This window comes from Erithacus rubecula (assembly GCF_903797595.1).
Source record: "Erithacus rubecula genome assembly, chromosome: 3".
NCBI lineage: Eukaryota > Metazoa > Chordata > Aves > Passeriformes > Muscicapidae > Erithacus > Erithacus rubecula.
Genome location: NC_136689.1, coordinates 80,778,375 through 80,805,025, shown reverse-complemented (window position 1 = coordinate 80,805,025; position 26,651 = coordinate 80,778,375). Strand labels below are relative to the sequence as shown.

Sequence of the window (26,651 nt, the reverse complement as noted above, 5' to 3'; positions counted from 1 at the left end):
CTGATAATGCTGGGAACTGAAATGAGAGATAATGCTGGATGATTAAATTAAAAATTGAGCAAGCAAGAAGGAAATTATTTATTTTTTAAAATAAAATGCTTTTACAAGCCTCTTAAATCGCAACTAAAGTGCTGTGATGATTTTCAAAGTGTTCCCTATGAACTGTGGACCATATGTGAGAGGGAAGGATATTTGCTGAACTGTCATTTAGAGACATGAAATGCATCCTGGTCTGTAGTTCAAAGCTGAGATTCTTTCCATGCTCATCTCTTTTTCAGTAAATAGAATTTCTGTGATGCAGTGAGCCCCTTGACAGCCATGAAAATACCTGCTTTCTTCAGGAAGCTGGCACAGCTGAAGATGAGCAGGATCGTTTCAGCTTTATGTCGCTTCAGAATAAGTGGGATCCTGCTTAGTCTTGTTAGCTGAGCTTAACATGTCAAGGCCAACAACTACCAAAATAAGTAAATAAATGAGGATCTAGAGGATAGAGAAGGGCTAGAAGCAGAAAGAAAAGTGGGACGTGGTTAAGTACAGATTAAAGTTTGCTCAGGCCTAATTTGGTGTTATCATCTCTCCTGTGTTATGCTCAAAAACATTAAAAATGTATTCAAGGTCCTTTTTTTTTTTTTAATGGAGCATGGTAACATACCTCACTAGCTTAGTAGAGGTTTTGTAACAAAGTTTTTCTCTTTCCTTGAATTGAACTTTTAAACCTTTTCTTGTAATTGAAATCATGATTTACTTTACCAAAAATATTACTTACAACATCCAGTGGAGCTGGTTTCTGAACAAAGCCAAAGTTTAACAAGTTGTGGGCAAAGAAACAAAAGGAAGTTCAGACAGCTGCCAGTGTGTGCACTTTGGTTCTAATTTGGGAAAGAACATTTCCACAGAAGAGTCTACAAAACTGCCAGTACCCTGTCCACCACCAAAAGTATGTCAGAGCTAGGTTTTGCAAGTGTTCTCCTCTAAAAATGACAGTCAAAAGCAGCTAAGGGCTGTTTGCATGTTTGTGCATGGAAGTGATAAGTGGCCTCTGTGCTGTTCAGTTGAAATGCAAGAGCAGACCTTGAATAGCCTCTTTTGTACTCCTTGATTTTATGGCAGAATACAGTACAGATTAAGGAAAATATCATTTTGTATCCCTGGAAGTGCATGTGTGCAAGATATTTGGGGAGCTGGAAGCTCCTCAGCTGCCTGTACTTCTGCCTGCTAGATTCTTTCAGGTCAGTCACAAAATCTGCAGGTGCATACTTAGAGGACCAGCATGGTGCTATGCTGCCTCAAAGTCCAATGATTTGCAAATTTTGCTGTTAAGTAGCAAGCCTTCTCAAAGTCAGTTTTGTCAACATTTTTTCATCTGCATAGGGTTGTCTTGATGGAGGTGGGGTCTCAGTGGTTGGTAAAAAAGGGGCTTTGAAGGATCACACTTATATATGAAATACTCTTCTGAATAGTATACCTGCATATGGTGGAAACAGTGAGAAATCCTGTGGAGAGCTTCTTTGATTTTTGTTTTGTTAAGCTCTGTGGAGAGCCATCACAGTAACATACTGGATTTACTTGGCAGGCTGAGACATCTGCTGGCACTTCTGAGGTGTAGGCTACAGCAGTGAGGTTTCCTATTGCATCATGCTGAAATCTCTCCAAAACATAATGGTATTTAGTAGTAAATGCCATTATATAGAGATGAAACTGTATGAAATTCAAGATTGCAGGCTTTGTCTTCAAAAAGCTTAAGGATCTTAAGGATCTTTTGCTCCTGCAAAAGTTTTATGGCAAGGCTGAAAGCTATTATTAACAGTGCTGCACCCACAGAGAAAAGGAGCTGACAGAGGAGTGAAACCAGATTCATTCTAGACTTCAGTGCAGCATATTATTAGGAGAACTCTATGTGCACCTTGTCAGTGCCTGTCCTGTTAGAAATTGAATTTAGATGTGTAATTGATATACTTAAAAGCCTGCTAATGGTAATTTAATGCTTTAAACTATGTACTTGTTTTGCTTAGTGTTTTGCACAAAGTGCCTCATTTTATGCATTTTAGGCTACATAGAACACCTTTGCAACTATTTGCTTTTTCAGGGCTAGCTTGAGATGACTCTTAATCATTCCTTCCAGGTTACAATCACCTGAAAACTTAATGATCTTGCACGCTAATAGCTTTGCCTAAATTGTTAATAAATTAGCACCCTCAGGGACCGAGCTATGTGGACTTCCACTGAATATATACCTCGATTTTCTTTCCTTTCTGCTTTTCAACAAGCTAAAGAATTGCTGTTAGTTGCTGTAATTTACTCCCTGACTCTGTGGTCAGGGTCTGTCCTTTATGTGTCCTACATCCCCTAAGCTTTTACTTGACAGCCACCTGACACCCTATAGCTCCGTACTTTAGATGAATGATAAAATGTAAAAGCCTTGTAATTCGGCCTCTCCCTCTTTATACTCCTACTTCTGTGGCTCCCTTGTGATTGCTCAAGAAGTGTTTTCAATATGTCCTCTCCAAATAGGATAAGAATCTGGAGGATGGAATGAAATTTAAATTGCAGCTCTGTCTCAAGATCTCTAAAAATAGCAGGAAAATTATTGTAGACTTTGTCCAAACAAAGCAAAGCTTAGGTTGTTGAAAATGCATCAACTAGCTGACATACAGAGAAGATGATGTAACCTAGTGAAGGTGAGTCTTAGTAGTGTAGTAGCTGTTAAATACAAAAATTGAGGGAAATTACCATAAAGAATTGAAAGGAAGAAACCTGTTTGTGGGGTGATGTGGTTTGTTTTTTGTTGGGTTTTTTGGTTTTGTTTTCTTGACGCATGTTCAAACCTTGAAATCCTTGAGTACATTCTAAGTGAAGGCTAAGTGGCTGTTACTATATAGTAAAGAGCTTACTGACTTTCAGTGAGAAATGTGGTGTTTAAGGTCACTAAATAGAGTTCAGGTGTGGGGACATGACCGGGAACCTGTTTAATTCTGAGCAGGTCTTTTGTTCACCCAACGCTGAGAATAGAGGTCATCAGCATCCCAGAACAATTGCCATGTAAATGCCGTGTTCAGATCTCATTATGATGATCAAGGCATGCTGTTGGTGGACAGAAATTGAGTGATGCTGTTTTAGATACTATCCTCAAGAAATGTGATATTTGTGCAAAATAATTTGTGGTATCTAAAAGAAAATAGTGCATCTGGTTGCAAGCTGCTTCTGATGGTTCATTTACCTAAAAAACATGGCAAAAGAATGGGTGTTGGAAATACTGTGTGTTTAAGCTGCATAGCACTGTGTATTTGCCAGCTCCATCGCTTGTCTCTACTTTTCATCCCTGTCATGACAAGTTGTGTAAGACAGAAAGTTTGCAGGCAGCAATGGTATGTTTTGCCAGGTCAGTTGATACAGCTGGAAAATAAGGCACATTTTTGGCTGCACAAAGCTCTGTTTTGGTTCAGGCAGTGGCTGTGCTGTAACCAGAAGCAGATATCGATGTGTGTGTTCATCAGCCTGCTGAACTCCTGATAGGCAGTGATGTAACTTGTGGCTGGGGAGTAATTGCAGTGCTCTGCAAGAGGAGTTCAGAGAGTGGTTAGTGCAAAGGGCTTGCAGAGTTCTCTTTTCTTGCAGAGTAATTATGATCATTAAGGAGGAATGATTGAGCACAAGTTACTTATTTACAGTGAAGTATGGTGGCGTATATAGAAAGGTTGGTGCCCTTTTTAGGGGCTGATGTTCCTCCAACCAGCCACACCACATCCTTAGCTGATTCACTTTGTACTCTTTAAGGTAGATCTATCACACTGCAAGAGCAAGGATACAGACAGATCTTTTTAAATGAAAGTTGTTGGACTGCCTTTTAAAATACCGTATCAAAAAAAATATGGTAGGATTTTTAACAAGGTATAATGATCACTTGTATAATGATGTCTTCCAGCATTACAGCACTGTCTTGTTTTTTTTTTTTATTTTTTTTTTCTTTTAAATTATTTGGTATTGCAAAGTATTTATTACAGTGTTGGGCAATCTAAACTTGATACATTGCCAAGCCAAACTGAGGTGTTTGTAAGTCATATGCTTTGGAAATGTACGGCCGTTTATCAGTAAGTGAAGTGGTCCTTCACATTAGCATTGTCATTATAAAAATCCTACCAAATTCTGATTCAATACACACACGCACAGATATATAGTAAATACTGTGATATCTATTCTGCGTCCATAGCTTTTCACCATTGCTGGCAAAATACAAGTGTCCATTGCTGGCTCTTGCTGGTTGTGGCTTTCTACTCTAAAAGAAATGCATTATTTCTGCAATAATGATTTGCACCGTAAAAATGTAGTTAAATAATGATGCGGTAACTTTACTGAAACTTTGTCTTTGCTCTTGCCGCATTTCCTTTGCCTGGGTCTCCCAGCTGCGTTACACTGCCTTCATTTTTCCTTTCAGATGACGACGTGGACCTGGAGGCCCTGGTGAACGACATGAACTCCTCGTTTGAGAGCCTGTACTCGTCGTGCAGCGCGCAGTCGGAGACGGCGCCGCTGCTGCAGAACGGGCAGCTGAGCCGCGGGCAGCTGCCCTCGCCCGGCTGCGGCCCCCCGCCGCCCATGTCCCCCCGGCAGAAGGTGCAGCGCTCCCAGCCCGTGCGCATCATGGCAGTCAGGTGGGACAGGGCGCTCCCTCCTTCCCCAGGCAGCCTGAGCTGGCTGCAGGAGAACTGGGCTTTACAATGGGGGATCCGCTTCCCTGCCAGCTTAATAGCGCTAGACTGGAATTCTGCATAGAGAAATGTGCTAAGTAGGTGAAGGACATGATATTTCTATGTAGTATCACCCTTCTTTTAGTCAGTTTGCTGTTTCTACAGTAGATGATTTGAAGCATGTCATTAGTACCAATTGGCAGAACCTATGTCCATATTTGTTTCTGGTTTTTTTCCCAAACTGTTAAAACCATTGCTTTAGAATCTGGTGTCTACTGACAGCCTATAGGTTTATTAAACATAAGAGGTCAGGCTGTGCTCAACTACTTTTGATATACAAAGTTATATACTTGATATATAAAACATTAAAAAGTATATATTTGATATATCCTTGATCTATAAAATATAAAAAAGTATATAGGTGATATACAAAAAGTATATATTTGATATATAAAAGTATATGCCCCTCTCCATGGAGGTTTCCTGAGTGGCTTAAGACCAACAAACAGAAAAGGAGCATGTCTTAGTTGTTCATATGTTCCTTCCAGGGCACTTTCAACTCACTCACTTGAGTGAACTGTATAAGTCATTAGCAAAAAAAAAAGGTTAAGGTTGTCCCCTTGTTGTTAGGCTGAGGACTGAAATTCAGTCTTCAAGTGGGAGACTCTTGATGGTGATGGGAGAGGATATAGGTGATGTACAGGTTCTCAAAACCTTTTTAGGCAGCAGGAGGAAGGGAACTCTTGTCAGCATGAGTAGGTAAATTAGTTTCTTTGCTGCTAGTAAACAGTTTCTTCTTTGAAGGAAGTGAAAAGTAATAATATAAGAAAAATTCCAAGTGTGGAAGGGGTGGCTTCTAACTGTTTACACTGATGTATTGCTTATAGGAATGGTATAATTAAGGCAGGAAGCTTTTCTATTTGAATGGGTGTGCAGTGCAACTAAATCAGCTGATGATGCCATCAATTCTACAGATATTTCATAGTTAACCACAAATGGGGCTGTACTAGAAAATGTGCTCTCTGGAGTACTATAACTGTTGATGTTTTGTGAATATCTCAGTCAAAGCACTTAAATTATTTTTGGTATTTGAAAACTTAGCAACTCTTATTTTGAGAACACCCTGCCTTTTTTAAATCTGTAATTCCATGCACACCAGAAACATCCTGTGTTTATCATCATCAAAAAAGGTAATGGTGAAGCTTCTATTCAGGGTTATCTAGACCAATCTTGTTTGCCACCAGAACAGGGTGATTGACTGGTCTCTGAGGAGTACAGTATTTTGTGTGTATCAGTTACGAAATAAATGATCCACTGGCAGCAGTACATGCATAGTAGAGCACAGCACAGAATTCCCAGCTTCAGGAAACTACACCTTTCTAATTATACTGAGTGTTTCCACTTCTTACAGTGGAAGTCAGTCAAAAACTTGCAATACAGTGCACTGTTGCACAGATGACATGTCTACTGGTGTGAAGAAATCTTACACTGTCCTTTTACCCTGTACTGTAGAGAGCTGCACACATGAGGAGCACAAAAAAAAAAAAAATAATAAAATGAAGCGGGTCAAGTAGTTGTTGGCATAGTTCATAGTTACAGTTGGAACCTGCTATTTATTACAACCCTCCTGATCTTAAGATCACTCAGGAAACACTGAGGCAACTAAACTGCAGGACAAAGTTACCTGTGGAGCAGATTTCACAGCAGTTAAATTTTGTGATTCCCCAGGTTCTGGTGCAGGCCAAGACAGTGAGAGTACAAAGAGTGGGACATGCTGCCAGGGACAAAGCCAGCAGTTGTCTGCCAGGCAGCTCTGCCAAGAGGCTCTGCTTGCTGAAGGCATACAGAAAAATAAGAACAAACTGAGTTTTTAATGATTTGCCTTTCAAATCCAAGTTAGTTGATTTGGAAATTTTCATGGTTGCCACTAGATGGTGCCTTCTGCTTAGGCATTGAAGGGCAGCCTGCTGCAGTCAGCTAGTGCCTCTTCAGTGGGGATGCCCTGGCAGCAGGCAAACCAAGAGCCATCTGTGTAGTTGTGAATAGGTATTACAGTTTTTCTGGTAGGTTGTAGTTCTTCTTTTGTTGGTGTGGACACTGCAGGAGAATTATAAGCTGGAGCATGGCACTCTGTTATATGTGGACTCATGAGGCATACTTGGGTGGATGCAAACTTGTCCGAGCAGTAACTGTACAATGGCCATAAGGTGGGAAGGTGCAATTCCAGCCTATTGCTAAAGCTGCGTCTTTGCGTTTTCATTTCTCCAGGAAATGCCGAGTTGCTTGGAGATAGAATCTGGTATTATAATGAGGTGACAATGTTGGTTTAAGGCTCAGCTTAGAGAACTTTACAGTGGGGTGCATGTTTGTTTTCAAATCCACTTGGAATTTGGCTCTGAGTGACTGCTATTGTTTTCTCCCCTTTCACATTGGTTTGGAAGAGCTTTACTGACTTTCTGGCACAAATAGCTTAAGCTTGTAATCTAGTGCTTACAACAGTCAGTGCAGATAGATATTCCTGTTTATTTTATTTGCACAGCTTCCTCAGTTACTCACCCAAGTAATCAAATTATGAGCAACAAAGCAAGCATAGATGCCTGAGTGGTCATTTTTCAAGTGCAGTTGCCTACTTTGTGCTAGGAGCTGCTGTAACTGTGTAGTAGTTACCTAGAAAAAGAGTGGGTTTGATTCCTTGTCTTTGGTGTCATTACCACAAAGGCTGGGGCAGGAGAGCCAGGTCTGGTGATGCCAGTTTGCTCCTCTTAACGCGTAGTGCTTCTGTGTTTATAGGCGTCTTCAAGAAGAAGAGCAGCAATTCCGAACGTCGTCTTTGCCAGCCATCCCAAATCCCTTCCCAGAACTTTGTAGCCCCGCAAGCTCTCCAGTGCTGGCCCCTGGATCTTTACCTCAGAGTCAACCTGCTAGTAAGCATGTGAGTATGGGATGAAGCTTTGGGTCATCCATTCGCGTGCAAACCAGCAGTGGACTGCTTCATTTTGAAGGCAGAAGGAAATCTTCCAGATAAGTAAAAACACTTGTAGGCTTTGTCTGTGAGTAGGGCAGCACTGGCCGAGAGAGTATCTTCAAATAGGGTTTCAGGCCTTTGTTGGAAGGTCTGTAAGAAAAAAAAGTGTAAAAATGAAGTAAGCCTCTTTCAGGCAAACATATGTTGTGAATTGAGCAGTAATGCTTAATATCCTTCACATTTTGTTATTCAGCCTAAAGAATTGCCAATTCTCAAGTCAAGTGAATTAGCTTAGAGTTTGATGAGGGTCTGTGTCTTTTATACTACATATTCTAGGTGCCACGAAAATACTGAACAGCTGAATTCTTTAAAGACATGGTGATGCTTTATTTGCTATTTTTCATTAAGCTGCTCAAAAAGCAAAGGTGTTCTTAGAGCTTGTAGCTAGGCACAGCTCATTGTAACAGGATTTAAGGGAAAGGTTGTCCCATGGAAAGCTGGTGGAGTAATTTTTTGGCTTCTTGGCAATTAAGACAGCCGAGACTGAGTTCTCACGTGGTCCAGAGCACTAACCTGTGTGACACTGCAGTTTTTCTTCTCTGTCCTACACCAGTCTATAAGAAACAATCATCTTACTTTGTATCTTGCCTCCAGCGCACTTGAAGGCTAAAACTGGACTCCAAAACCTTTATTTTGTAAACTGTGCTGACCCGCATGGGAATGAAAGGATGGGTTACTCTGGCTATTGCCTAACAACAATTCTGTTCTTGAGTACCCAAAAATATTGAGAAGTCCTGTGTCACTGCTCAGTTAGTTTGTAAGTAGCTCCTACATCCTCTCTGAGAGATAAAGGGCTTGGGTGGGCAGTTCAGCTACAAGCAGTAGACCCAAGGGTGTGCCCTTGCATGTTCTGTGTTGAGTTACAGCTGCCTCCTTTCTCGTGAGACACACTGCATCTCCACTGCTTTTACTGTATTCTTACACATACAGGACAGACAGGTAACCATATCATGCCCTGGGGAAAAAAAAATGGGCCCTCCCATTGGGAATTTAGCACAGGGCCCTGTCAGTGACCTGGGTACTGGCTAAGCAGAGAGGTTTTTTTTGTCAAAGCAGTGTTGATGTGACTCTGGGGAGATAAAACCAGGGGCAATTCCACCCCCTGGCACTTGCCAACAGGACAGCAACACAGCTGTCTTTCTGAAATAAACTTTAGTTTCTCATGAACCTGTGTTTACCTCTCCAAATATTCCCTGGGTTTAGGGTTTCTTTGCCTTTTAGCTCTATGTTTTACTAAAATTACCCAAGCCACCCTAAACTTGGCTCTGTAAAGCCTTAAGGAACCCTAAATGATCTGTGGGTCAGTTTTTGATGGAATTTATAAACTAGTGGTTTAATAGCAGATAAATATAAAAATAGCCAGTCTTTTAATGTATGTAAGAGAATGTCTATAAAGGCAGAATAGAAGATCTTTTCCCAAGTTTTATCTTCTAATTTTAAAAAAAAATTATTCTACCTTACTTTAAAATGAAAATTTTGACTGATATTTTGGAAGCCTAAAATGAAATCATTTATATTGTATAGATATGCTTGCTGCTGAATTTTTAAATTAAAGACAGTCCATTATAGTGGTAAAACCTTTTGGGATACAAGCTGAGGAGGTAAAGCATGTTGGGAAATTTTTTTTTTTTTTTTGTATATGTAAATACACTGTTCATTTCAGCAAATCAGCTCATTTTAGGCTTTTGAAAAGCATGGGCTTGGGGTGAGGGAAGAATAGGAAAGTATTCTTTCCTCTCCAACAAAGTAATTTACTCTCTTTAATGAAGGGTTAAGAGAAACAAAACTGAAAAAAAACCTTCTAGTTTTAAAATGCTAATAGTAAAAGAGAGTAGGTTTGGTTTCTTCATGAAGGAAGAAAACTACCTCAATTTTAAACACAGAATATCACTGGATAGCAAAATAATCTCTCTGTTCAGCTTCTTCATAATTTGTATAAGTCAGTTCCCTTCATGGGAGTCTGCTAAACATCAAGAGTAAAAAAAAATTAGTAGGTTAAGAAATGTTATACATCTTTCCAACTTCAACCCATTAAAAAATGTAGAGTTTGGGAATTCCAGTAAATTATTTCAGGACATGCTCTGGCTAAGGTAAATGTCTGTCAATACAAATTACTGACTAATAAAATGAATGATGTGCTTAGTTAAAGAACTGCAATAGCAAGTTTTAATACCTGGCAAAATAAGTTGTGCTTTAAGGAAAATAAAAATACAATGTTAAAAGGTAAAACATAAAGATGCTTAATTTGAGTTTCTCTGCTTGCAAATTATGAACACGGATTAAAATTGGAGATTGGAATGAGCCATTCTGTTTACATGGGATATATGAGGTGCTAGTGAATTCCTTTGGTGCTTCTGAAGCATTTGCAGGTAAATAAGCAAATAGCAGTTCCAGCCAGCTGCAGCTCTGCTCACACAGGGCACTATGGCACACACATGGTGGGGAGGAAGTGATGCCTTTGGTCAGCTCATGTTTGGGGCAATTGAGAGGGTCTCAGGTTAATGTAGCCTTCAGGCATTTCAGAAAGAAGTGAGTATCTTGTTATTATGTGAAACAGTGGAGAGATCACTGAGAAGCTGGAGGGTTTGATGACTTCATAAGAAAGGAAATGTTAGTATTGTTTCTCCTAGAACACCTCAGTGTTATTTCATAATGGTAAATACAACTCTGCAATGATAAAATCTAGTAGTGGTTATGCAAGAGGAATTGAAAGATCCAGTCTTGTTAAACATGGAAGTCTCGTGTCATATTGCCAAGCCTTAGGCATACAGAAATACCAGGTCTATTTAAGTTTCACTAAAAGTTATACTTTTTCCCAGTATATTGTTCCCTATAGGGAAAGGATTCATGTGTGAGTGAAGGAGTGAGTAAAGGAGCTTTCAGATCATACAGCTTGAATTATATTTTTGGCTGAAAAAATGGATACTGTCTTTTCTCATATGCAAAACTTTATTCTGTACCTGGAGCCCAAGATACAAATTTCTTGTTGCTTCTGAGTCTCTTCCTGATTTTTTTAGTGCAGTTGTCACTGCTGTTTTTTGTTTTGTTTTTTTTTTTAACAAGCAGTTCACAGCATTTCTTTATGGACTGTTCTGCATTCATTTCATACTCTTTGCTTGAAAAGAAAGGTAAAGCAGTAAAACAGTGAAAAATAACTGAAATAAACCTTTCTTACTTTTTTGTGCTAGGTTCTTTTTTTCTGTCTTCTCATGCTGACAAAACATTTTCTGTATTGTACTCAATAAGGTGCAATAATTTCATTTTTTTGAAAATATTTTTATGAGATCTGTTGGGTAATGGTACTAATTTCACCAGAGCAGAAAGCCAGTATGCCACCTCTAACTCTGCTGCCAGTCAGGCACTGAATACTGCTTTTAAAGCTGATGGCTGCAGCAGTGTACTGCAGCTGCTCCCCAGAAGACAGATAAGTGGAAAGTAACAGGTATAAAACTGAAAACACTTGTAGGCAGATGGGATAGTCATTTAATGGGAGAAGCAATCTGGGAGGCAAAACTGGAGTGTTTGGCTTATTGAAATAATTTCAGATTTGTTTGAGTTTTTTGTTTGTTTGGGTTTTTTTTTTTTTGTTGGTTTTTTTGGGGTTTTTTTAATACTGGGTAATCTTCTTTGCTTTAGAAAAAGAACTTAATCTTGTGGATAATTTTTTTTCTGAGCGCTCAAAGGTTGGGAAACTGGCACATTATTTAGTAATAAAAGACTTAGAAGAGAAATAACTGTGAACTTTCAGGTTGCATTTCAAAGGCTATCCTGCACTGAACAACATCCACAGTGGCAGCATCTGTGCTAATAGGGTTGTGTGACCAAATAAACCTGGTGATAGACATTCATAAATTATTTGTAATTAAAGAGATACATGCCTCTTTGAAGTTCAGCAGTATGATCGTTTATTACAGGTCTGCAGGTGGAAATGGCCCACTTTGAGCTTAGTTTTACAGTGAAAAAAGTTAGATATTGGGTTGTTAATAGTGAACAGCACATGGATCTGTAAAAACTGGCACAGCTGAAGTTTTGGTAATGTGGCCAATCAGCTGGTGGGCACCTGGGTGAAAGGTACCAACTGGTTGTGCAGTTGGGTCAGTAGCTATTTCAGTTGTTGCTGTGGTGAGTGCCACAGTGCAGATGTCCTGTGCTTGCAGAAACCATGATCCTTCAAGTGGTAGCTGACAAAGGACTCTCAAGTCCTTGATGTGAGAGCAGTGTTGTCTGTGAGCATGGACAGGAGGCTGACAGGAGAGGAGCTCAGTGCATGGCCAAGCATTCTTCTCTCCATCATGTGCCTGATTGTCCTCTGAGTATCACCAGTCTGTATGTAAGGCTCATGCACACCTACAAACACAAGACCACCCCCTGTCTGAGGAGGGGCAGTGGTTGCAGGCCAGGAGAAGGGACAGCTGAAAGTTTTTATAACATTGTTTACTTAACAGTATAAATATGTTTGTCTAAGAAAAATGGAAACCAGAAAATTACACCAAACCAAGACCAAACATTTGTCCAAAAGTTTGCTAAAAACATCAGACAGCTACCTTACTGCCAGTTGAAGTCCATCTTTGTGTTGCTGGTATAAACGAAGAGCTGGTTGGTAACTTAGGTTATAATTTCTGGTTGTGTACAAATATTTTGGAAAAAGCATGCAATAATTACATGTAGGTCACTGCAATGCCACAGGATATTAGGCTTAAGTGTGCGAGTCAATGAAGCTTTCAACTGTAAAAATAGGGCAAATTTCTCACATCCCCCCTCTATACAGCCCAGGCAAACTTCCAAAAAGCAGTTTGATGTACCCAAATTATTTACTCTTTTCTAGCAAATTAAATTCACAAATGGGTATGAATTAATGTCATTCTTTTTTCCGGATTTAGTTACCCTTCAAGGGAACTTGTGTAAACAGACTTCTTAGTTTTTATTGTTCTAATTACATGTTATGATGCATATTTTTTTATTTTTCTTCCCATAAAACTTTTATATTGGCTCTTTTGAAGATGAGGATGTTGATTTTCTAAAGAGAAGCTGTATAAAAATATGAACTTCTGTATAATGCAGGCATTATGTACTAAATATTTTGCATGTGTCACAGAAAATTTTGTACTTGATCCTTCAGTGGAAAAGTCTTTAGCAACAAGACATTTTGAAAATAAATACTGACATCTAAGTGAGTCACCAGGGAATTACTTTCTTTAAACATACCAAATCTATTGCTGGATATAATCTGGTCATTTCCTTAGGTCCAAGTTCCCTTTGGTCCAGCTTTAAAACATGGGTTTTCATGAGTATCTGCCATGACACATCGTGTTTTTTCTCTCAAGTCTTTCTTTGATGAAAGTCTCTTATTGTGTAAATAAATCATACATAAATTGCTCTGTAGCATGTTTAACTCAGGTGCTCTCTTAAAAGGCAGTTGCAATTATGTTTGGAAAAAGTAGGGAAAGAGCAGGCCTCTGCTGCGGGGCTGTGATCTGACTGCAAGAAAACTGGCCTTTGGGTGCCCTCTGTCATTTGGAGAAATAGCACTTTCCCAAACTAAATGAGCTGAATTTGATGGGCAGAGTAGGAAAGATGTTGCATTACTTGTCACCTTATCTCCTCTCTCGTGGAAACATGTCCTGAAATCAGGTGGGGGTGAGTTCACATCATTCTGAAAAGGGCATTTATTCGTTACAGAAGAAGAGAGTGATGAATGTCTGAGGTCTGGCGAGCCCTCTGGGCTAAGCTGAAGGCCACAGCCCTTGGTGCTGTCAGTGCAGGTCACCAGGTGGGTCTGCAGCTCTCCAGCTGGAGCCCTGCACGTGCCCTGCTGAGCACTGGGTTCAGCACAGAGGCAAAGCTGCTCTTTCTCCTTCCTCATGCCTCCTACAGCACAAGCTTTGTGGTAGAAAGAAATTAGTTTCTTTGTTCTTGCTTTTTGGAAAGTGCCAGTACAGTAGTTACAGTTCCAACATGAATTACTGGAAAAACTAAGGGCATCTCATGCTCAAACCCAAGACTATGTTATTTGTTGGGAATTTATTTGTTTCTAATGACACAAGGCTGGCCCAGCTCCCAGGAATGTTTTGGCTCCCTACCTGGAAGTGATGCTCTGGCTGTGGGGATGTGTTGGGAGGATGGCTGTGTGGTCAGGACCAGCAGGGAAGGCACTGTGTGTCCAGCAGTGCTCTGGCACCCAGGGCAGGGTTGAACTGACCTGGCCCAACCTGCCTTGCTCCCTGTATCCCCACTGGGTCTCCAGCCACACAGTAATGGTTGCTGCTGTTTTACAAAGCTGTTGTACAGTAGTGATACTGAGCAGTCTGTTGTCTTTGCAGCAGTAACTGCATTAGTGTGTTCATACTTCATTTTTGTGTGTTCATCTTTGATATGTGTGCTCTTGCACATTTTGTTGCACATTCCTCTTGCTGTATTTTGTTAATGGCAGAGTAAGAATATAACTTTGCTGTTCTATGCTTTGATCAGGAATTGATAGAACCGAGGATCTATCAGGCTGAGAAAGCAGTGAAAAATGGGAAACCTCAATATGAGAGGAATTCTAATTCTCTCTGTGCCTAGTGAGGCAGGCAAGAATGGGTTTTGGTGTAAACATAACTGCAGTGGGGAATTTAAAAAAATCCAGAACTGTATTGAGTGACTGTAATTATACCACAAACGAATGGTTGAGAGGAATCAGAGATGTCAGAACTTTGTGCTGATAGCCTTTAAGGAGTCATTCAACAAGTAGGAATGGCCACACTGAGTCTGTGTGACATCTGGGCTGTCTGGACTCAAGGTGTGAGTTCAGGTCAACTTTAGACATTTTGGATTGAAGCCTTTTTTGGACCTCTGCTACCCAGTGGGGCAGGTGAAAGAGAGCACCAGCTCATAATTTAAAGCTTCTGCTGTGTGTATCTCAGTGTGTGGCACCAGTTTTTTGCCAGCAGCTGGGAGTGAGCTGACCATGGGGTTCTTCCCAAGGTGAGCTGTGGCAACTCTTGCAGAGCTGTGCTGGCACCTGCAGCTGAGCTGCTGGTGATCCCCGGTGGATGCTGTGCATGTATGGAGTGCAGGACTGGGAAGACACCCAAGTTTTTCCTTGCTGCTGGCATCTACTTCTAGGGATGGAAAGCAAAGCCAGAGTTTAGTTTATTCCTTTCCAACCCATCAGCACAGTTGTTTCTTAAGTGTGAGGAGGGATGCTGTTCATTCAGAGCACATAAAAGGCTTCTTTGGACTTGTTTTAATTTCCTGGACAGTGCCCTGTGCCCACAATTAAAGTGGGAGTCTATTTGAAATGTCCATCCTCACTCAGGTGGTGTTTGTGTGCATGCATGGAGAAGAAGGAACTTGGAATTAGTTCATTGTTTTGGTAATGGGATGTTCTTGCATTGTGCCAGAGCCTGCAGATTCAGTTTTGTTCCATTTCCTAAACAGAGGGAAATGTCACTTGGAATTTAATAGCATTTTTGTATTAGAAGAATACCACTGAGTTAATTAAATCATTGTGGGATGAGTTTCAATTCTCTGCACTCTTGATTTATAGCCTCCTATTGCTATCAAATTCTTATTATATTATTCTTCCTCCTAATAGGAGTGCAGACTTACTGTACTAAAAAGTGATTTTGTTTAATTAATGTAAGTACCTTCAATCTTTGCTTTATCCTGGCTGTAATCTGAACATCATTTACAAAATTTACATAAAAGTGAGTTTTATCTGGATTTGCTGAAGGGCAAGCCATCATTGGTTCATGGAAGCTACATCTCATGTTTCTGCAGTGGTGTTAGGATTGCATGTTCTCTCCAGCAGTAGACCCAGGGTTGCTGGAGCTGGTTTCTCCTGCTGCATTTCAGGAAGCAACAGAATTGGAAATACTGCTGTTGTGTTTCATGCCTGGAGTGTTTGGGGTTTTCTGGTGTTGTTGAGGGAGAAATGAATAGCACTCCGAAACAAAATGGATTGGCTGTCAGCTGGAAGTTTGGATCCATGATCCCATGTTGACTATGGGATGTTTCTGGGGAATGTGAATAAAGTAGGTTTGTCACAGCAGACTTACTTCCAGTGTGATTTCATTAACAGTAAAGAAAACACTGTTCTGTAAAGTTTTTATGGGAGAAGGGGATAAAAGTGGAAGAGACCTTTAAAAGCTGCTCCTGTCTTACCCAACAGGTGCCACTTTACAGCACCCAGGTCTTTTCAGTTACCCCTTTCATCTGCCTAGATCTGTTGTTGGGGCAGATTGAGGAGCTGCTCTGTTTTTTGGGTTATTTAGAATGGGCTGTGAGGACACTGCTTCACCCTGCACACACACACACAGAAAGTTTACAGTGTGCCTTGTCCATCCAGACATTTCATAGGAATGTTATCTTTACATTGTATTTATGTTCACCTTTAAAAACTGTCTTTCCTTACCATCCTTGCCAGAATAGGTATTAAGAATAGGAAAAAGCTGTTCATAAAGAAAAAACATTGCTTAAAAATAACTGCTGGGAGAAAAAAAAAAAGATAAAAGGAGGTGTAAAACATGAATGAAAGTATTCTGAGCTACATAAGAGTGTCCCCATAGTAAAACACCAGGATTTAATTTTACAGACAAGTCGCCCTCAGGCTTTTATGAGTCATTTGGGAACATGTCCTTGCCTGCAAAGTTTAAGAGCAGCTAATTACTCTGAAGTAACTTGCTTGTCACATTGTTGCCAGTTGCACTTATTTTCCCTATTGCTTACTAAAATTCACCCAAAGCAAGACAACCACAGTGTTTGTAGAGCTCATAAATAGCTTTACGGATGTTTTCAGCAGTTCTCATTCACAAAGTACTCAGTTTTACTGAACAAGCTATAGATGGGATCTTTGATAAGCATCAGGTATCAGGTACACAGTTTTAGCATTGAAAAATACCTGTTGTGCTTCAGTTTCTGAATGCTTTTTATTAAGTTGTCGCAAACTCTAGAGCAGTGTTAGGTTTAAACGTTTAAAAACTGTATATATATACACACACATACATCTATATGATTGTGTATAGGAGAAAATCAAAAGATTTCTTGCAGTACTGTCACCTTCTAATGGATTTATGGGACAGCTTGAAAAGAAATAGACATTCAATATATAAAGATCACTCTACTCTTCATGAGGCAAAGAAAAGAAAACTGACGTTACAGGAATAGTTACAGGAATAATGTTACAGGAATGTTACATCTAGTCATGCAGGTAAAACTTTGTGTTTGATATTCTCTGTGTGTTTTTCTGTATTCTATGCTGGTTTGTTCTATGTATTTTTTTTTCCCATGGCTGACCTTTGAACTTTTTTTTTTTAACAAACTAGCTTGTTAAAGCTTTGTAAAGCTCATACAAGCGAGGCTGAGCCTTGGCTCTTGTTGCAGCCTTGTCAAATGAGCATGCTCTAAAAGGCAGACTCAAATAATGTTTTGCTGAAAAATCTCTTGCTGCACTTGAAGCTAATGTCATTCCATTTCTAGCACTTAAAAGGTCCTGAATATATTTGAGAACCTCATCTGTTGTCTTCATGAGCGGTGCTGAGACTGGGTTTTACTCCTAAATGTGGATTCAGTCAATGTTTTAGATGAAAGTTTTGGTTTATGTTTTATGTTTTTCTTTGAGCATACTTACCCACCATGATTTGCATCCTGGTCTGTTGGGGGTTTTGGTTTTATTTTTGGCATTGAGTTATCGGAGGGGATTTTTTGTCTGCACAGATGGAAAAGGTAATCTATACCCTGAATCTTTCATGTTCTGCAGAGAGAAAGGCTGTCATTCCAAGGGAAGTGAAGTGCTTGTCAGCTGGGGGGCCATGAGAGCACCACATTCAGTCCCAGGGATAAAGATTGTCAATTTATAACCATTTGTACAATGTAGCACATTTTTCAGTATTTTCTAGGATATTAATAAGAAGGAGAAAATCAGGAGGCTGCCAGCTATATTTGTGCAAATGTACCTTCAGTGTAATTTCCCTTTGCTCCCAGTGAACATTCAGTTCTGCCTTACGCTGCATGCAAGTTACAAATGAGCATTTGCTTACAGCCTAATTAAGCATAGCTTAGAGCAGTACTTAATTGCAACACTTCAAGTAATACAGAGGAACTTCAAGCCAATCTGGCTAACGAGAAATTAACTTTGTGCTCTGCCCAAGGTTGCGCTAGCTGCTGTGTCTGTGAGGTTTCATTGTGTCCTGCCCTCTGTGTCCATGGAATAGCCTGGCAATCTTGGGCAATCTGCAGAGGTCACAGAGAAACCTTTCAGCATTTCAGTTACAGCAAGAAATCCTGCAAGAAGTGAGGCAGCATGATGGAGTCTCAGTGAGTAGAGAAATTGCCTGTGCAGCAGATGCTGGCTTTGAGTGTCTCCAGCAGTTCATCCATTGATGTTTGAATGGTTCTGAGGTGAAAGACTCTATGATGGTGTATAATCATTGAAATGAAAGAGTTGAATGAACTTCATAGGAAGCTTTCTATATGTTACTTTTATCCCTTAAATAATAAAATAACCTAGTAGCTCTGAAGATGATGAAATAAATTTTGCAGCACTGTAAACATCCATCAGTTTCTCTGCTTTGCCTCTTTCCCTAGCTTTCTCCAGTGTGCAGCTGTAAAAGCTGTGATGTTTAACTTGTCTGTCAAAATGCTCAAGGATGATATGCATGCAGAGGGCTTGTTTTATCCCTATGCCAGAGGCCTGGAAGTGCTAATAGCCCTACATTCAAATATTAACCATTAAGAAAGTGGAGACCCTAGTAAAATTCCAGCAAAAATAATATAAAAAGTGTGTACATTGTCAGACATTATTCATAATGACTGCATTCTTTGAGCTTGCAGCAGTCTCTGCTTTCTGCATAATTGAATTCATCTCTACTACAGCTATGTGTTTTCTGAACATATTAGGTGCAACTTAGTGGCAATATCTAGGTATGAGGACTGATGGTGGAATTAGTTAATTGTCCTAATTTCTTTATTTTAAAATACATTATTGTAAGGAAGGAGAAATTTTTTTTTCTTCCTAAATGATGTCACAATATTTATATAAAATTTCAAGCCATTAAGGCCTCACAGAGTTCAAGAAATACATTAGAAATATTTGAAGGGAAGGTATTTAAAGTCTGACTGGATAGTCACTCAGATTGCTTGTCTCAGACTTGCAGTCAGTGCAGAACTCTGACCCTGATATGGACTTCTTCTATGATTATTTGTACAAGCCTAATTGTGTTGGTGCAAAACTTCTGCAAGGCGAATTTTCCTACAATGTCTTAACAGATCTTTTGAATGGTTATTGAACCTTATTTCTTTATGCTGGGCAATTCTGCTTTTGCACTACAACCATAATTGAAGTATGTTTTAAGGACATATTTGATTTTGTATAACATGATTGCAAATTAGGTTTGTTTGCTGTAGGTGAATTGCCAGTATCTGGAATGAAATACCTATTTTGATTATTGATTGCATATTGAATTATAAAACATGTGCATTAATTTAAAACAAACTTTAGGAGGTCTTTATCTGCAACAGACAAGTAGTAGGAATGGCCATGCTTTTCGTATTTGCTATGCAGTATCATTTTTTCTACTGCTGGAAAATGGCATATGTAGACTAATGAACATATCCAGCATATTGTTTTGCCCACCTACATGGAGCACTTTTTTTCATCTCAGCTTAGAAGAAGTGGAGATAAAAAACTTTGATTTCAAAGGATGATACGATTTCAAAGGATGATACAGGGATTTCTTGGTGAAGGTAATCCATATTTTTGTGTTGGACTTCGTATTATGAGTGATCAAATCAGCAGTTGGGTCAATCTCAGTGCATAAGTCTCATGAAAGCTCTGTCAGAGATTTGGGTTTAATCACCCTTAGTTGTCAGATCCCTGCTGTCAGATTCAGGCGTGGTAGTCCCAAACTTTTACTGTCCTTCTGTTCACAGACTTCTTCAGGTAGATGCTTGCTTCCTGTCAAAAATAACAGCAAGTGTTATTTTGGGAAGGTGTTGCATTCCATGTTTTGCTTGATGAGCTTTATGGTCTGACCAAGGGACCTTGGTGTATGCTGTTCCTCCTCACCTCTTACTTGGGTTGCTTGTCTCCAGTTAATGGTGACATAGAGAAGTACCTTTCAAGTGCTTTCATGCTGTCTTAGGGTAGCCAAGCTATAAAAGATAAGTTGCACAAGTGCCTCTTCCTCTTTCTGTTGACCACAGTGGGAGCACAAATGACAGGATGTGCTTTGACTGAGGTGCTAGTGACAGCTGAAATGACTACCAGCTCTGTGTGGTTCAGGTGGGATGCAAACCAAGTAGTGATCTGTGATCATGAAGATCCTTTTCTTCCCCTGAGTTACTGAGCTGTTCTATTAGGACCAAATTGGGCCTTGTTTCTAAGTGGGAAATTCTTGTTGGCCATGTGCCTGAATGGCCAATATCCTCAGTTACTTCTGCAAGAAACAGCAGAGTCTGTTTATCTGGACAGATGCTAGCAGCTCCAGGGCTGTTTCTTTTCCATCATTTGTTAAGGGCTTCTGAAAAATTGTGAGTTTCATATCTTCTTTGCAAATTCAGGTCAGTACTCTTCCACATCTGTTAGCAGTTTCACTTCCCTGTGTTCAGACATTTGAGGTAGCCTTTTCAGTAGAGGACTATAGATAAGATTTAGGGACGGAATACAGACTTTCATGGACAGATAGTTTTAGATAGTAGTACGTGATACACAGTGGTGATGCCAATTCTTGAGAAAAAAAGAAAATTTAGTAACAAATGGGAATCTGGGCTGGGGAAATACCTATTCTTCAAGAGCCAGTAAGGCCATTGAGGGGAGAGCAATAGCAAAGAGTTTCTAAGGAGAGGGTTGAGGAGCTGGACTGCCATTTCAGAAAGTAAATTACCTCTGATTTGCTTTCTGCTTTTGTACTAGGGAAGGCTACCCTTAGCTCTTGTACAGAAAACCAAATGCAAGAAACTCAAGTTGGTTTGTGAAGAAAGGAAGGTTTAATTTCCTCAATTGATTATTTTCATAATAGATAATCAAAGTCATTAAGATCTCTTTCTGATGTTTTAGCTAACTAAAAAAAGCTGAATTTGTTATCTCAAGGTGTTTTCCATGTTGAGCCCCAAAATTAGGCTACCTGGTAATTTATCTAATCCAGACTGTACATATGAAAAATAATGGTTTCTGCAGAGAAGATTGATATTTGATTTAATGGGGCACAGTTCATGGAAGTGAAATGTATTATATCACACTCGAAGAGGAATGTACCTTTTCACTTCTTTAAATGGGTTTTTTTTTTAATGATATAGCTGAAGGAAATTCATGCAATAGCTATTTTGTTACACTTTCAAAAGTGAAATTCATAGGCTGCACAGGTTGGCAAAGCCTTGGTTGATGTCAGCCAAGCAAACTTGGGGTTGTTTTCTGTTCAGCTGGGTACACTGAAAGAAGAACCTACAGAACTCTGGAAACAAATCCACAAAACTGCTTATTTATTACAAGTTACACTTTAGGTCTGATGAGTGTCAGTTACATTGAAGAGTGTATAAGCAGCTGTTGAACCAAATATAGTTTCAGTACTGAGTATCTTTTGTTAATATTCTGGAGGTAGCAAAAAAAATCTGTTTTTGCCATGTGAAATCTTGTGCAGGAAGATGGGGGAGTTGTGGAAGAAGCAAGTGTTCTGACACTTTTCTGTGCTGTACAAAAGGCAAGATAGATGTTTCTCCAGTAAGAAACCTTATGCTCTGCCACCACCCAAAACCAGCAACCTTCTGAAGCTTGAAAAGGCAATAAAGCTTTTCTTACGAGTATAATTGTCTCTACGTGAGTGAATTGAGACTGATGAGTAGTGAGATTTGCTGAAGTCAGCAGATTTGGTTTGATACAGTTAGAAATGAAATAATAATTAATAATTGATGTTATTGTCAGTTATTAATAAAATATATTTTTAAAGGACACTTCAAAATAGGTTCGTTTTCTCATGTACAGCTATGTATTTAACCTATGAAATTTTACATGGCAATTGGATGGAATAATTAGATATTGAAATATGAAATGTGTACAATGATATTTAAGTGCATTTTATTAGTTTATATAAATTCAAGACTGCCATAAGCATAGAGACTAAGGGAATAATATCTTAATATTCAGATTCATCTCAAACCCAAGCTACTGATTGGGGAAGGAAAGGAAGGGAAAAACACTGTTTACATTGAAATATATTTGATTCAAGTTTTATCTAGAGGAGACTGTTAAATTATTATGTTGCCCAGGACCCTAAGATCCTGAGATGTTTGCATGTCTTCCATTATATATTGATCTAAATTGTACTTTTGCCTTTTGAGGCTAGCTTTCTTAAACTTATGTAGCTGGGTCTGTGAGCCAAGTGCACACAGCATTTTAAAAAATGTTTTATTTTGAAAGGGAATGGAATTATGCACTCATGGAAATAGAAACTTCAGAATAAGAAAGATGTCCAACGGTTGATCTACCTTCTGCCAGTCAATCTGGGGGGAAAAATGAGCTTGGGAAAGGCATTTTCCTTTAATAAACCTGACACCAGTGCCTTTATATTCTCTTTCATTTTCTCTGTGGTTCAGTTCAAGAAGGTTTCAATGACCCAGATTTTTCTCAGCATAATCCTAAAGAAGATCCATGATATAAATACAGCGCCATCAAAATCCTTTGAGACAAAAATTATCATTCGTGCCATGACAGAGATAAAGTTACTGGTATCTTTGCATAGGGGATTTCTTTAACCTCTGGACAATAATTTAGGGAGGGGAGGGAGAAAAGGGCAGAAGGAAACATGCTTGTAGGTAATGACTTTTATGTGTTATCTATAGCACATTAAAATAGAGTCAGCTCTCCTGTCATTGCCTTTCAGAGTCTTGGAAATGATTGGTTGCTCTATGATCAGCTACAGTAGAAAGGCCAGTGTTTAAAGATTTCCCACTTAATATCGTGCAGAATTGGTTTCTAGAGAGTGCCTCTTGTCTTAAAAGATTCACCCAATGTTTGCTCTTTTCCTCTGGGGATTTTTTCATACCCTTTTGCTTACACTAAACAAAGAAATTAGGCATGTGAGTTATTTGAATATAATTGTCTTTTTAATACAGGTAATTATTTTAAATGTTTAATGTGATCCTCATGAAAATCGTTGCATAAACTTTTCAATTAGAGAGAAGGCTCTTTGATTGCATTTGTATAAGATATTTAATTGGGTGGACAGCACAGAATGAATATGTTTGGAAATTATCTCAGATTACCTGCTTGTAGGGGGATGCCTATAGGGAGGAGAAAGCTTTGCTTCCAATTAGCTTCAAAGATAAGATAGCTTAATTGGAAGCTGACTGTGCCTGACAGCTTCAGAGCAGCAGTGACTTCCATGTAAAATAATCTGAAGCAGATGCTGAATGAAGAAGTAGCATTTTCTTTCATGCAGGCTTTGGCATCAGATCTCTGGCATTATGTTATCTAGTTCTATATGAGGAAGCATTTTTTTATCATGACATAGATTTCAGCACACTATTTCATATTTATACCTACACTGTTAAGTTCATCAGCCTTTGACAAACAGACATAGGCAAAACTTAAAGGGAACTTTGAACCACTTTGGCTTGGCTTGAGAAAACACTGATGAAGAATCCTACAAAAAGACACATTTCAGGGTTCCTGATTTATGATCCAACTAGATATTTTTATGCTTTTAGTTAATGTTGTGGTTATGTAACTTTTCACTATCTGTCTTAAGAGCTTAGAGGCTAGAGAAATGGGTTGCTAGCAAGATTATGAAGTTTAACATGGGCAAGTGTGAAGTCCTGCACCTTTGGAGGAACACCCTCAGGCACCAGTACATGCTGGGACTCACCCAGCTGGAAAACAGCTTGGCAGAAAAAGACCTGGGGTCCTGGTGGGCTCCCAATGTGAATGTGAACCAGCAATATGCCCTTGCTGCCAAGAAGGCTGATGATATCCTGAGCTGCTGCAGGCAAAGCACCACCAGTGGGTTAAGGGAGGCTTTTTCAGCACTGGTGATGCCACATGTCGAGTACTGGGTCCAGTTCTGGGCTCCCCAGGACGAGAGAGACATGGACATAACTGGAGAACATCCAACAAAGGCCTGGAGTGATGGCATGGGGACTGGAGCATCTGTGCTGTGAGGAAAGGCAGAGAGAGCTGGGACTGTTCAGCCTGGAGAAGAGAAGGCTCAGGAGCATCTTATGAATGTACATAATTACCTTACAGAGGATGCAAAGAGAACAGACCCGGGCTCTTTTCAGTGGTGCCCAGGGTAGGACCAGAGGTAACAGGCACAAGTGGAAACACAGGATGTTCCCTCTCATGTGAGGCAACACTTTAACTGTGAGGGTGACTGACTGCTCCCAGTCACAGCCCAGAGAGGTTGTGAATCTCTGTCCTTGGAGATACTCCAAGGCCCCTGGACGCTGTCCCAGAGAAAGGGCTCAGGGTGACCCTGCTTGAGTTACAGGGTGGATCAGATAACCTCCAGAGAGCCTTTCCATCCCTCAACCCTATATGAGCCTGTGATCATTCTTTAACTTTTATAATGAAAAAAATCCACCTCAACCCAAAAAACAGTTAAAGGTGTGTTGATCTTGAAACATATAATCTCTGTCTCTTGACTTTAATAATAAAGTTTGGAGTTATGATGATGAAGCTCCCTGTTAATTCATTTATAACTACTGAGTTTCTAAGAGTAATATTTTTGTTGCCTGGCATGCGCCAGCATTACCAACATAATCTACTTGAATATCTTGTAAGAAATCTATTAAAATTTACTTTAGTGGAGGGTTTTCTATGTTGAATATTTAGATCTTATTTGATTATGGACAGTATTGAGATGGAACAATGGCAATCAAAGTACATCTAAATATGTGTTCTATGTCATGTATCAGTAAAAATAGAGGAGCCAGTCGTCTGATTTATAGATGATGAGAACCTGGACCAGAGCACTTAGAAGATGATCTGTTCTCTTGGGAAATCCTCAGCCTTAGAGGCACTAAAAATAACATCACTCAAATGCTTATTCAACTAGTCACAAGGGATAGAATGAAGGATTACCAGTTGGCAAAAAAGATGATGGAAAACATTTAAGGGCTGTGAAAAGAGGTTTATATGATTCAGTGCAGCTTTGCACTGAAATCTGTTTGATAAGCAGCAGTGGAATACTGATAATGATGTACCTGCAGAGGAGAGAGATGCTTGTAGTGTGATGGGAAGGACTGGGTGGGGAGGGTGTATTGATGTCAGGGTAAGAGGAGCTGCTCTGGGATAGGTGTTGGTACAAAGCAGCACTCACATCTCTGCACTGTGCCCTGCAGCAGGAGATGCAGAGAGCTGACACGTTAATCTTCAGGAACAGGCTGAAGAGAGGAGCTGCAAGAGAGGAAGGATGGAGCATTTTGTGATACTTCAAATCAGGCTGCTGAGAACTGGGAAGAACATAAGAGAGGAGAGGCTCTTACTGTTCATCCACTATGTGGCCACAGGTCCTTTAAAGCAACTTGTGTGTGTGCCTGCTGAATGTCTTATTGTCGCTCTAGCAAAGTAACCTTCTTTTTAAAAGTTGGCATAAATGCTGCAGACTTCAAGCTGTATAATGCAATCTATAATGAGCTAACTACTTCACTTTTGAGCCACTGCTGCTCCAGGAATTAATGCCTGGAAATCTCAGTACATGTAGATGATAGGGGAGAGCTGGAGGACATTGTTGTGAGTAGGATTGTATAGAGGACCATTTAGTTGCCTTTGTTTCTCTGCTTTTGGTAAAAACTGGTTGATTCCTTTCAGTCCATAATAGACTGAATACCAAGCTGTTTCTATAATGTCATGGATTGCTTGTTCGGCATCTTTTTAATTAGTGACATTTTATTTAGTCCAAATTAAATATGCCAGATGTAGCTGATTTAGTGGTTAACAATGATGACTGAGGGGAGGGAGAGCTAACATATAGCCGTCTGTTCTCAAGGAAGTTTTTTTTTTATTTTATTTTATTTTTTTTTATTTCTAGTTCCACAGGAGAAGTTGAAGTGGTAACCATGGCAGCAGGGAATTTGTCCCTGTAAGCTAAGCAAAGGGTTGGGTTGTGTGGGGTTTTTTTGTGTTTGTTTTTTTGTTTGTAGTGCCCCTACTTGGAGGAAGTGGTGTGCAAAGTGGTCTCAAGCAAGCCCTGGAGAGGGAACTTGGAAATAGATAAGTTAGAGATGCTTGCTGTGGACTTAAACTCAAGAGTTGATTTCCCCGTAGTGTGCAGGGATGGATGGGTGCAGCAGTGAAGCAGAGCAGGGAGAGATGTGAAAAATTTCTTGGTGCCTTGGATCTCTACATGAAATATTTTGGGGTGGGATAGTTAGACACTGTGGGCTAATAAATCTCTTGTATTATTGGTTTTGGGTTTTTGCCAGTACTTTTTTCACTTTTTTTCCACTGAAAATTAATATTTTTTATCAGGTTGGAAGAGAGTGAGATTTGCATGGGGCTAGCTGCATTCAACAGAGAATATCCAGCTTAATCATGGTGCCATAACCTTAGATGTTACATCTGCCCTGCAGACTTTTGCTATATCACACCGTTATTTTCCTCTGATACTTAAATCCACCAAAAATTAAACAGCAGAGCAGTTCAATGGAACAGTTTTCTTCCCATTAAAGAAATCATTGAAAATGAGAATTACACATGCCTTGGGGAGAGGATAACACAAGCTCTCTTCTTCCATTGACACAACTTTTCCTGGGTAAGGATCTGCAGGGGGTTAATTCTGGTCACACAATTGATGCTTACACAGTTGCACAGAAATCCCCTCCCCGCCCAACGTGAGCAGTTCTGTTAAAAGCATTTATTATGTGCATGTGACAAACTGACCCATAAAACATCCTGAATGTTGCAGGCAGCAACAATTAGCTGATACTCGCTGCTTGGAATCACCGGCTTCCAGAGCTGGTAGCTCGGG

General features: G+C 39.7%; 1 protein-coding gene across 4 annotated transcripts in view; it reads left to right on the top strand.

The window, feature by feature from the left end:
* The window catches only part of GRB10 (growth factor receptor bound protein 10), a 140,512-nt gene that overhangs the window by 79,887 nt on the left and 33,974 nt on the right, over nucleotides 1-26,651 (top strand). For all 4 annotated transcript variants that reach the window (XM_079300380.1, XM_079300378.1, XM_079300379.1 and 1 more), the window contains 2 exons: nucleotides 4,433-4,649; nucleotides 7,476-7,617. In XM_079300380.1, coding sequence (XP_079156506.1) covers nucleotides 4,433-4,649; nucleotides 7,476-7,617 — 359 coding nt within the window. The remainder of the gene's footprint in view (nucleotides 1-4,432; nucleotides 4,650-7,475; nucleotides 7,618-26,651) is intronic.